The sequence below is a fragment of the Trachinotus anak genome, unplaced genomic scaffold (assembly GCF_046630095.1).
Source record: "Trachinotus anak isolate AG129_WGS33_773 ecotype Australia unplaced genomic scaffold, CSIRO_AGI_Tana_v1 ptg000007l, whole genome shotgun sequence".
Lineage (NCBI taxonomy): Eukaryota > Metazoa > Chordata > Actinopteri > Carangiformes > Carangidae > Trachinotus > Trachinotus anak.
In genome coordinates, this window is record NW_027273858.1 from 13296604 (window position 1) to 13308705 (window position 12102).

Genomic DNA, 12102 nt, shown 5'->3' on the forward strand with positions numbered 1-12102 from the left:
GTGGCAAACCCCGACCACCCTGCATCATGTCATGTAATCTGTGGCCAATTTGACTATTTCCCACTGCCCACATGAGCCAGGACCTTTTCCACCGCTCGTGTAAATCTCGTGTTGCTGGACTTATTGTTTCCAGAAACATGACCAAAAGCTGTCTTTGAACCCCGCATGGCGTGTATGGACTGAAGTGCATTCTGGGTATCTGTTGCGTATGAACACACTATAGCCTAATGTTATTTATCCGACTAACTGAGGCCTGCGTGTAGGTCTCCTGCCCCAGGATGTGTTCTTGGTTCCTGGTTTTGGGTTAGTTACCTCAAATTGCACAATTACGCAGAGACTGGACACATTATGTTTAAACCGTTAAAATATGACGTCCACGTCAGCCGGCCCCACGCTGTGTTGCAGGCCTATTGATCAAAAATGTTCCTCAGCCACATTTCCACTATTACCCTTTAACGCCCATATCCCTCATCTTCGTGGAGTGGACTGTGAACCAGACTCGGGAGAACTGATCGGGGGGGGGGGGGGGCTATATATTCAAGGCGTGTGTGTGTGTGTGTGTGTGTGTGTGTGCATGTGCGCGCGTGTATTCGCGTGACCGCGCACGTGTTTATATCAATACGCCACGCTTCAGCGCGCTCTCTGAAGGGGATAAGTGGGAGTGGGGAGAGGAGAGGGACGACAGTACGGGGGGAAGATTCAGCCGGATAAGTAACTCGTCACCAAGAAACGAGAAGGGCATCATCACCGAGCTCCGCTGCAACTTGCCGCCGCACGACACAAGCATCTCCCTCCGTGTCCGGCGGGTGAGTCCACACGCATCACTGTTAATGCACTTCTGCTCGGTTTTCCGTACAGGGATGCACGGTTCTTCTTATTATTATTATTTCTACTCTCAAATGTCATTATTCTTAATGGGAAAAACGGGAATTTTCAGATTGGCACCAGATCATTCTGCCGCGGTCAGCTCTCAGCATTTAAAAAAAAAAATTAAAGCTAAAACCCAGAAGATGCAATTCTTTCTGTTTCTCAGAGAGGGTCAGAATCAACAGTCGCGTAATGTTCGTGCGTTAATATTGTTCATAAATTAGGGGAAAAAACGGATTGAACTCATCCTGCGCGCAGAGGAGGCAGTTGGGCTCCACGGCAGATGGGGAGACAAAAGGAGAAACCGACTGAAAAACTGAGACAAAGGACGTTAGAAATGATTTTGCCTGGATACCGGCTGCGCCTGCTTTACAGTTGGGACGCCAATTTTTAGCAGAAGAAATAAAAATATATAAAATACTGTTGCACTAATTACTTTTTTCAATATTGCACGCAGGACAATTCAGCGTGGGTTTAGAGCACCTGAATCCATTGGCTAACGGCGTGTCAGACCACTACGTTTTATTTTTATATCGCGCTTTGTTCTCTATATTTACTCTGACTGAACAAACATTACAAACGAGCGTCAGTTGTCACAATTCTCATGATTTTAGTTTCATTTTGTTAAAGATGAATTTAGGCCTCGTGAATTGAAATCTATCTTGAAATAATAATTCTGAATGTTTTGACTCTGCACTGTTTATTTTTTTCTTTAAGTAATGTTAATCTTTGCTTATCTTTATTACAGTCTGACGATGGATCACACTTTCCTGCCTCGGTCCATCTGGGCCGGTGACAGTAAACTCCTCCAGCATCCAGCGGATCTCTACAGCAGCGTCATAGTTACGCGCAGCATCCCCGCAGGCACCTGCTTTGGTCCATGTGTGCTCCAAAACACTTTCTACGACACCATCGCCTTCATAGCGCAGAAGTCCTGCGACAAGCGAGCGAAATCCTATGTGTTCAGGGTGAGTTGTAGGCTATAAGCCTGTGGTCAGACACGGTTTGAACTTCACTTTGGTTATCATATGGGCTAAGTCAATATGGGCCAATTGTGACTGAATTTACACATTTATTTCTTTAGCTTCTTTCTTTTGTGTGACTGAGCTTTTATGTTGTCCATGAAGCTCCTGTCTTGGCTACTTTGTCAAAGGGACTAACATATAAGTAAACAATTAAACGTGCCACCTGCTGTCAAAATTTGTGCCACATCAGCAAACTGCTGTTTCATCCCTTTTAGGACCCTCAAGCTTGCAGGAAAGACATGCAGAAATTAAAATGTGGAGTTTTGGAGCTCGGGTAGAATGTCAATGATTCCTGTCAACAGGTGGACCCTGAGGCCATGCGCAATTCTGCGCTGGTGCTGTCCTGGCTGCGGCTGGTGCAGGCTGCGCGCAATAGCGAGGAGCAGAACACAGAGGCCTTTCTGAAAGCGGGTCAGCTGTACGTGCGGACCACTCGGGACATCCGGCCAGAAGAAGAGCTGCTGGTGTGGTACGACCAGGAGCTGTCTCACCTGCTGGGCTTCACAGACATGACCAGAGGATCAAGTGAAGGTGGGTTCCATCATTGCATTGTGAGCATCTTTTAATGATGTGCCAAACCCAGGTTATATGTCACAGGTCAGATTTCTATGTGCATAGTCAAATCATGTGATTTTTGGCTTCTTGTAGAATTCACATGTGGCAGATGTAACCAGGCCTTCAAGAACGAGTATCCTTTCTTGGCCCACTGTCGGTTCCTGTGCACTCATGTAAAGAGTGACCCCTGGAGCCGCGAGGTTTACGGGCACAAGCATGTGGAGATGAAGAGGCAACGCCGAGTGACAGATTTTCACAACATCGCTAGAGACCTGGAACACAAAAAATCCAGCAGCGGCGAGGACGCAGAGATTTCTCCCAAAAGAAGGAAATACGAGGAAACTCTTTATCCCAAAGGGCGGAAAACAGTTCTGTTAGAAAAAACAAACATTTCAAATGATGATAATATTACACAGCTGATTAAAGGCTACGACCAGGCAGCAGGTGATGCATCTTCCTCTGCGGGCAAACTGAGAGCAGATAAGATCAAACCGGATCATTTGGGATGTAAGGATGACGCTTTTGCTGAAGTGGGGGAAGCCAAAGAGACTTTTACGCGCGACAGAGGGACAACAGGAGAGAGCTCTGGTGTGCATTCAAGCAGCAGCAGCGCATTTTCCCTGGTCCTGACCAACAGCCAGGGTGAGCAGAAAAGCGCTTTCTGTAAACCGAGTAAAAGAACTTCTCCTGTTGACCCCCAGGCGCATCTGAGCAGCGCTACAACAGCCCCCTCTAGCCGCTTAGAGGAGATGACTGATGCGTTTACCTCCAGGACTCATATGGGATACAACAACCTGATGGCACCCAGCATCCTGAGCGGTGACTTGCAAACTGTGCCCTCCCCGGTTGCACTGAACAGCGCTTTCCATTACGCACCGGAGCACTGGTCCAGGAACATCGGCGCTCAGTTGCAGACCACATCCTCCCTCACGATCCTCCCGCCGACTTTCACCTCGTTCGGCGTCTCGGTGCAGAACTGGTGCGCCAAGTGCAACCTGTCCTTCCGCATGACCTCCGACCTCGTCTTCCACATGCGCTCCCACCACAAGAAGGAGTTCGCGGCGGAGTCCCAGGTGAGGAGGAGGAGGGAGGAGAAACTCACCTGCCCGATCTGCCACGAATACTTCCGAGAGCGGCACCACCTGTCCAGACACATGACTTCTCATAACTGAGACAAGACGCGACAAAAACTCTATTTATTTCCCAAACGACGCTCGTATTTAACATGTTTATACTCCAGATTAGGTGTATAACAGCGAATGTAGGTAAATGTAAAGTAAAATAGCAAGAGGCACAGGCATGGCCACCACAGCCTGTCCACTAGATGACGATAGAGGTTTGCGTGACGCTGATCTCACTGCAGTTTGTTGTCTGTCCTTTAGCCCTGTTTGTTAGGTTGATGATTATTTTGTGCCTTATGGAACTCAGGAGGGGAGGGAGATCTGGAGGACAGCTCACGATTGTCATAAGTATCTCGACGTAATTCTGTTATTTATCAGCTTCTCTCTGCTCTGATTTGTACAGAACATATGGACTTGAGTGTGTTTGCACATTCGTTTTGAAATCTAAAATGATGAAAACCAAAACAGACGTGTCGAGTATTTTATTCCACCATCCTGTTGGAGGCAGTTTTGGTCTGTTACAATAGGCGTCGACCTGAGACCAGCTTTTCTGTTTTCTGCCTGTGTCGTTTATTCCGTGTAATGCTTTCTTTGTGATCAGATAGTCCTGAATGACGTCAGGACTGTGACTGTGTTTATAGAAAGACAGAACAGAGCAATAGATCACGTACACTACTTAACAATATGAGACAAAAATGTGTTTGCTTAAAAGATGCATCAGCTAAATATCAAAGTGTGGTTTGAGATGTTTCAACTTTTCATCATGCTATTTGAAAAAAAACAAACAAACAAAAAAAAAAAAAACTGAACTAGGAAAACAAATGAAATCAAGTTCTAGGTTCAAAAGTTTCATGGTTGTCATTCATCACCAGACTTGGATGGAGTCCACATAGGCCCACTTCTCTGAATGTGTGATTGTATGTTTCTCCACCATCAGTGAGCAGCTTACATCTCTTTCGGGTCAGGCTCCGGACAGATGGACTTAAATAGCCGTCTCTGTTGCAGGTAAATGAGGCGGGAAGAAGGCATGAAGTTCATGGGAAAGTCAAGCATGGACCCCTGTTCAGTCACTCTGTGACGTCAGCAGGGATGGAAACCCACCCACACAACTGCTATCTATTTATATTTGAGTAAAAGAGTTTGCATGCTACATACTGATTAGACTATCAACAGGTGCCTTGGAGGAGTTATGACAATTACAACAGGTTTCTTTCGTGAATGTTTTGCTTGTGATCATGGTTGCTTGGAGATCATTATGTTTTATTATTCGCACCACAACCTACACAAGACATGAAAAGTGCACGCAAACACCGTACAAAGATGTGGCTAAAAGAACAAATGTACTGCCTCATAATTTTTCCCTGAGTTTTAAAAGTCAGGTTTTATTTTCATCTATCCAGAGTAACATTTGTTTCAAGACTTCAAATGTCATCTTGCTTCTTCTTCAACTTCTTGCCTGAAAAAACAAGTTCTAAAAGTTATTTGGAATCCGGTAAAGGTAGATTTTTTTTTTTTGCTCTCGAAAAGGAAAAATAGGATTTTTACATGAAATACCCAACGGCCCACATGATTAAATGAATGATTAAGAGGCACAGTGTAAATTTATTAAAGCTATGTCCTAATGAAGAGCGCAATTAGTTCTCTGAGCTCAGTAACCATGTGAGGAAAGAGCCAATTCAGCCCAGACACAGAAAATCCTCTGTTGTCTAATAATGGCTGTATTGCTCTGCTTTAATTGAACAGTCATCATGTGGAAAAACAAATATTGTTCTTGGTTCCCTGCTCGCCTCGTTTTGGCTTTTAGGCATATTGGCCTCTGTACACGAGCCTAGACTACTGTGGTTTTCTCGGCTGGAACTGACCATTGTAAGTACTCTCCTGTGACTGAGATTGCGGTTGACATAGGGTTCACTTTGTAATAGCAGACTGTGGGTCTGGACTGTACAAGGGATCAGTCAGGAAATGAGGGAAAAATATGAACCTGGATGTGTACATTACAATTGGGCCAGCCTACTTTGAAGCTTAAACATCTATTAATGCAAACATGATTTATAATAACCCTAATTATAGTCATCATCATGATTTAAATGGAGGTTAGACCCCATAAAGGGTCCGTTTGTACAAAGGTTTCTAACTGCAGAACATTTCCACTTGTTCAAAATGGAGAAAACTGAATCATGCGCATGGTATTTGAGACATCTCGCTCTCCCCTCATCTGTCTCGCTTCGTCATCCTCAAGTATGGATTAAAGATAATCAATTTAGGATTGTGCTACTGCTCGTTGTAAAACAGCAGCACACTCTGCCAGTGAAAACGCAGCTGTAGGCCACACTGTCTCTTCCTTTTGCAAAAAAACGCCCATTTAATTCAACTCTTGTAGTAACAAATGGTAAAATAGTATTTATCACAGTTTTTATTACCAAGCTACAATGATAGGATTTAAAAAAAATATTATACTTGCTGGTTTAATAAACATCCATGCACCCAACCTTGAGAGTTTTCATGTTTTATTGAATCAAAGGGGATTTAATGTTTGTGAAAGCAATGACTCCCTGTGAGAAAAGACACTGTCTGGTGCAGGATGTTGGTTTTAGAGGTCACATACTTAGTTAAATAACGGTTGCCAGTGTGTAGACTGCTCTGAATCTCGAAAGGCAAAATTTTGAGCAAGTGAAAATCATATTCCAAGAGATCTGATTTCACTTTGACATTAAAAGGTCTTCTTCGGTTGATCTGTATCAAACGCCAAATTTAATCCTCATTGGTTCATTGCTGACAGTAAAACATGAAAACTTGAAACCCTTTATCTCTTTATATCTAACGGACAAAGCAATGCAGACAGCAGAGGTGGCACAGTATGTTTTTACATATGACAACAACAAACTACCTTTTATTTTTTTTTTTAAGCTCTTCGTGCACAATTGCATGTACGCAAGCCAGAAGACTTCTAGCATTATTCCCAACTGCAATAAACAGTTAGGCTCAATCTTTTCTTCCTTTCCCCCAAGTGGTTCCTAAATGTCTCTGTATGTGAGACAAAATTACTGTCCAGTCTTAGCGAGCTTCAAAGCGTTCTGTTGTTGCAAACAGATGTGGTGCTCTGTGCCAACTTTTTCTGGCTCAGGACAAAAACAACCACAGAGTAATGGGTTAATAATCAAAAGGTTCCCTCTGTCATTTCGCTGTCAGTTTGACACACTGTTTAAGCCCCACATGGGTCACCTTCCTCCTCCAGAGAATAAAAGTGACAAGCAGTTGAGTTAAAGTGGCTGAGATCATGGATCTGTAACCATCTGTTTTTTTTGTTGAGGAAAACATCCTGCACTTGGAAATGTTCTGCTTTTGAATTGGAGGGGGCAGATGGGTAGAAAAGAGGAAGTGCACCGTGTTTTGAAGTTCAAGTGGCTGACGTCCTAATAGGTGCGTGCCTGCTTCCTCCATCCACCATTAATGCACGGCAGCCGCATCAGTCACATTATTTGCTGGTCAACAGACGCCTGAGCCTTTGGTGTAGGGTAATAATGGGTTCAAGGGGCTGTAGGGGAATGTCGGCTATCTTTGAGTGGAACCTTCCTGTTTTTGTACTACGTTATTTTGGAGGAACCATGGTGCCCTTTTGGGTTTGTTTGGACAAAAAACAAACTGTACAAAACAATAATGTTCCAGTGACAGCATTGGATTAAATTACTTTTTATTCTAACTTACAGAAGGCTACCTTTTCATAATTTAAACAATACACATGTACAAAGCACCATCTCATCTAAAATATAGTAATACACAACCTAGTAACCATGACAAATTATTTTTAACCAAGTTTCACATTCAAAATAGAAAAATATTTCTGGTTTCATTATAACATTCTTGGAGGGATGGTGTGTGTAAATGAATTCCAGATGCCCTCTACAATTCATTGGATACTTCCTTTTTAAGATATACAGAGCAAGAATGTACAATAACCTGTCTGTCTTGCAAACAAATGAACGCTGCATGTATGTACACTGTGGCGTATCATTAGCTTCAAAGTAAGAACTGCACACTATGTAAAAAATGTAGAAATATGTTTCCTAATCTCTCATCTGTATGTTGCTGTGTAAGCTGCCCGATGGCACATTGATAAAGTCTTTATAGCCTTTGTGCCCCAAGAAAAGATGAACACAAACTCAGTGTGAGCTGTTTGAAAACCAGTATGTTCTGAGATGAAAGTAAAACATCTCTTAAATGCTCCTGTCCATTAAATCCTCAATGTTATCTCAAACACAGAATCAAAACAACTGGGCTTCTGAGACATGTGGAGCCCTAGCTTTACATGTGGGACTCCGTTCCTCTCGCTAAGGCAGACGCCAGACAATGTGTCTCTTCAAGTCTGCTGCCACAGAACAAAAGAGATGGAAGTGATTTCTCTACAGCCTATGTTCCTCAAGGAATAACGATGGCCAAAGTGACTTTGTTTCTCGGTATCAAGAAACCACTCAACAATCAGAGGTATGGTTCTGTCTCCATTAGTCCTGTTTTCTGTTTCTCTCCACGTCCACACTGTTTTGTCCTCCTCCTCTTTCTATCTGCAGGAGCAGGACTGGACGGACATATTGGGATAAACCTTGAGCACTGGGTTCCTGGATTCATCCTGGTAGAGCACGGCCAGAGGACTCATCTTTTCTGGGACACAGCAGGGTTCAGGAACCCCAGGGATTATCCCAACGGCTCGGACTATGCTCTGGATGGTGGCGTGGTTAGACGGCCTTGTAACCTGGGAGAGATTGAGCGGAGGGGAGGCATGCAAAAGAGAAAATCAACAAAAGAAAGAAGAACAACACAATATAGTTACTCAATATAACTTGTTAATGGTATTTTGGAGTTATATTATATGACGTACAGTGACTTAGATGTATGTGCTCCTACCTTAGGCATGGGAAATCCACATGTACCAGCGCAGTAGTAGGCTTCAAAGGCCTTGGGTGCTATGACCCATTCGCTCCAACCAATATCTGCAAAATCCACCCTGAGGTTCCTCCTGGAGCAGCCTCTTTGCTGGGTGTTGCCCCACTGTCTCCTCCTGGCGTTACGCATTGTTTGTTCATCAAAACTGAGGACAGGTGACTGAGCGTTAGAGCTCCCCTTGTGCTTCCTTCCATCCTTTCCCTCATTTCTCCGCTCATGCTTTCGTCTGTCGCTGATAGTCAGCGTGCGACTGTCTTTGAGTTTTTTCTCAGTCAAGTCATCAAATTTGAGCCCATGTGATGTTCTCTCTCCTTCTTTGAGAACCTGAGGTTCTTCTCTATCCTGTGTTCCTCTACCTTCCTCCACTCCTTCTTCCTCTTGGCTCTTTCTCTTGTTTTCCTTCCTTCCTGATTTAGGCTTGGGTTTGAGGTACCAAGTGCTCTCCCAAAGGTCATCTTTCCTGTATCCATCAGGCCTGTAGTCAACCTCGGGCAGCTCATTGTTCTGGATGGGGTCAGAGGGCATAGTTGCTTCCCTTCTCACACGTCCTTTGGACTCTGGTGAGGAGGTAGGTTTGAGCAGCTGAGAGGCCTGAGAGGAATGTGAAGGCTCTCCTCCTTCGCTGAGAGGGTCATATCTCTGAAGGCTTGCAGCCACGCTGTTGGGCTCTGCCAAAGCTTGGTCATTAGCATACAGTAACAGGTAGGGCAGGCTGCCAGCAGACAGCACCTCCTCTGGTTTCCTCTGGTAGTGCTGCCCTAAGTCCAACTCCACTGACACCAGGAGATGACCCTTGTCCCGTGCCTCCTTTATGACCTGGGTCACATCTTTCATCTGCCACACCCCTCTCCTGTGGGGGTGGAAGGTCACATTGCCTAGAAATGACCCCATTGACCCAGTCCTAACCTCTGACCCAGAGGAGACAGAGCGAAGGAGGAGGCTGATGGACGGAGAAGAGTGGATGGCTGAGGAACGACAGGATGGGCTCTTGAAGCGTTTACAGAACCAGGGTTTTTGAGGAGGGCGCCGATCCAGCAGGAAGTGGAATGTGGCAGAGAGGATGACCTCTGAATCCTGGAGAGTTGTAAAGTTTAGCCGATACACCATCCTGTGGTCAGAAGAGTCTGCAAAGACAATCAATCAGTGTTAGTCAGTCAGGTGAAACCTGTTTTTCATGAATAAAGTGGTGTCTTTAAAACCCAAACTTCTTCTGAAACATCTTCCTTTACATAAAAGATGAATCCGCACAGAGACAATGGGACTGTTTTGCAGCTCAGAGGTGCTTGTATGTTACAGCCAAAATCTGTTTTATATGTTCTACTCTTCTTTGGTTGTCCTTGTACAGGTACATATACTGACAGGCTAAAATATTTGCTGTGATTAGATGATGGAAGGAAAGTCTGAAAAAGAAGCAGACAGTTTAGTCTCATAAATATGAGAGGGAGTTGTAAAGAAAGTACAAAATTGCACCAAACACATTCCCGCAGCTGAAATCTGAAAAAGTGGGAATGTTAAACGCCTTTCCATGTTCTGTGTGTTACATGACAGAGCTGCATGGCTGGTATGAGGCTGCATGCCTTTCAGAAGGTGCCCTTAAGAGGCACCAGGCTCTGGGGATCTGGCTGGCAGGGGTGGAGGGGTGTGAGCAGCGAGCTACATATTCATGATGAACATTAACTTCAACAGCAGAGTTATTGTTCATTGTACAAGAGTTCAGCGGAAGTATGGACTGACTCAAGAGATATACATTACCTCGGATTCAGCCTGCATATGGAAATGCTTACCTCAGTTTCTCTTAAAGCTTCCCCTTAAGCCTAATACAGCCAGCACTGTCTGCCCAGACACCACGACATAATCAACTGTTTTAACAGATCTCACATTGTTGTGAGAACTCTCTTACATCTCTCCTTAGATTACACTCAGCCTCTGCAGTAAAAATACACACGTGTTATGATATGCCATCTGAGAACTACGAGGGATATAAATGTCTATGAGTTGTGTTTATAAAAACAGCATCAGACAGAGAGGTACGACTGTGCTTTAAGCCCCTTGACTCCAGGACGTGGAGTCACACATGTCCTGTAGCCATAACAGGAACACAGAAGCCACGGCAGTGACCCTTTGCAAGCGCGTAACTGCCGCAGAGGTTTCAACTGCATTGGGCATCTGGGCATTGCCTGCGTGCATTCTTGCGCATAGTGCGCGTCTGTCTGTGGTAATTGGTGAGACTCCGCGCAGAAGGGGCACAGCTGCTGCAACCAACACGGTGTGTCCAGAGCGTCCCAAAATCATTTAAATGCATTCTCAGACTGTTCCAAAACAATCCAACCTATTTAAAGCGTCCGACCGAACCATGCAGCCCCACTGAGCGCTTGCACTTTTAATAACTATCATTCATGGAAATCTTTCTGGATATTCCTGACATCTATTTTTTTTGTTTCTTTGCGTCGGATTACTAGTGCACTAATTACACACTAGATTTTTTTTTTTCGTTTTGGTTCCAAAATGAAATATGCATGCACTTGAGCGGTCTTGTATACAGGTTGATAAATGTGTTCACACACCTTGGCTGGCTCTGAAACTCCTGACAGTGTTTCCTTCTCTGAGGCGGTTTTCCTTGTTGTATTTCTCGTACAGCTTGGACATGTGCTGGGAGACCATGTCCTGATCCAGGTCATCTGAGAATGGGTCCGACGAGGGGTGGAGAAAACTACTGTCCTGTGCGCTCCAGGAGCCCCCTTTCATCGTCCTAACCGAGGCAGCACCCAGGAAACAGTTCAACATCAACAGGAACAGGTGCGAGGACATCATCCTTAGAGCTGCCATTTAAGTGCTGAAATGAATACAAAATCCAAGAGGCAAAGAGAGCAGAGCAATGTTGTCCAAAAACTATCCAAGGTGGACTTTAATGACGCGCCAAAGACAATCCAAACTCAAAGAGGCTGTGCGTAAATGTTCCACCTCTCCTCTCACTTTCCGCTTCGCGCTCGCTGAGCCGTCTCACTCCTCTGTGTCAGACGTGGATGCTGAATGGGTTAGTCCGGGCAAGAGTTGGAGCTGCTACTTTTACACTTGCGCCTGTGTGACCGCCAGAGGCTTATAGTGGAGCGGTGAGAGGTGCTGACGTATACGCCTGTCAGCCAACGAGGTCTCTGCAGAGCACGGAGGTCATGATGCTGACCCCCCTCCTCTCTCTCTCTCTCTGTCTCTCTCTCTTTCTCTCTCTCTCTCTCTGATGATGATGAGGATGTTGATGATGATGATGGCTTCCTTATGTTGGTTTGCATCGGTGGAGTGACAACATTGATCCAGTGGCTTTGGCGCAGCGTTTCAGAACAGAACTTGTAGTCATTTGTTTAGCACCGGTCAGACAAAGCCACTGTTCAAACTCAATAAACGGAGCTTTTTTCTTCGCAGGCAGAGTAATTCCACCTCACAATTTCCATCTCACCACATTATTTCCAGTAACTGCCTCTGACATGCTCTCAGTCACACATAATTAGCATAGAAACACCTACAATAATAGTCTGGCCAACCACCCAAGGGCTATTGTTAGCAACAGTGATCCGCATTTTGTACAGCAATGTTGTGTGCAT

At 44.8% G+C, this 12102-nt stretch overlaps 2 protein-coding genes across 2 annotated transcripts; one reads left to right on the forward strand and one right to left on the reverse strand.

The window, feature by feature from the left end:
- The first annotated feature begins 644 nt into the window (after positions 1–644).
- On the forward strand, positions 645–4033 carry znf488 (zinc finger protein 488). Its single transcript, XM_071480718.1, has 4 exons — positions 645–806; positions 1616–1835; positions 2195–2423; positions 2541–4033. Exons 2-4 carry the CDS (start codon positions 1623–1625, stop codon positions 3617–3619), a joined length of 1521 nt encoding a protein of 506 aa, XP_071336819.1. The 5' UTR covers positions 645–806; positions 1616–1622; the 3' UTR covers positions 3620–4033.
- Positions 4034–7242: 3209 nt separating this feature from the next.
- On the reverse strand, positions 7243–11580 carry gdf10a (growth differentiation factor 10a). The gene is made up of 3 exons (XM_071480717.1): positions 11071–11580; positions 8468–9630; positions 7243–8315 (listed from the first exon to the last, which is right to left on the reverse strand). The coding sequence occupies exons 1-3, from the start codon at positions 11330–11332 to the stop codon at positions 8124–8126; spliced, it is 1617 nt and encodes a 538-aa protein (XP_071336818.1). The 5' UTR covers positions 11333–11580; the 3' UTR covers positions 7243–8123.
- Between the last annotated feature and the right edge of the window lie 522 nt (positions 11581–12102).

Coding starts and splice junctions, on each gene's coding strand:
- gdf10a (XM_071480717.1), bottom strand. CDS start 11,332: ATGGCAGCTCTAAGGATGATGTCCTCGCACCTGTTCCTGTTGATGTTG. Junction 9,631..11,070: donor GAGTTTCAGAGCCAGCCAAG/GTGTGTGAACAC, acceptor TTGTCTTTGCAG/ACTCTTCTGACCACAGGATG. Junction 8,316..8,467: donor GTGGATTTCCCATGCCTAAG/GTAGGAGCACAT, acceptor AATCTCTCCCAG/GTTACAAGGCCGTCTAACCA.
- znf488 (XM_071480718.1), top strand. CDS start 1,623: ATGGATCACACTTTCCTGCCTCGGTCCATCTGGGCCGGTGACAGTAAA. Junction 1,836..2,194: donor CGAAATCCTATGTGTTCAGG/GTGAGTTGTAGG, acceptor TCCTGTCAACAG/GTGGACCCTGAGGCCATGCG. Junction 2,424..2,540: donor GACCAGAGGATCAAGTGAAG/GTGGGTTCCATC, acceptor GGCTTCTTGTAG/AATTCACATGTGGCAGATGT.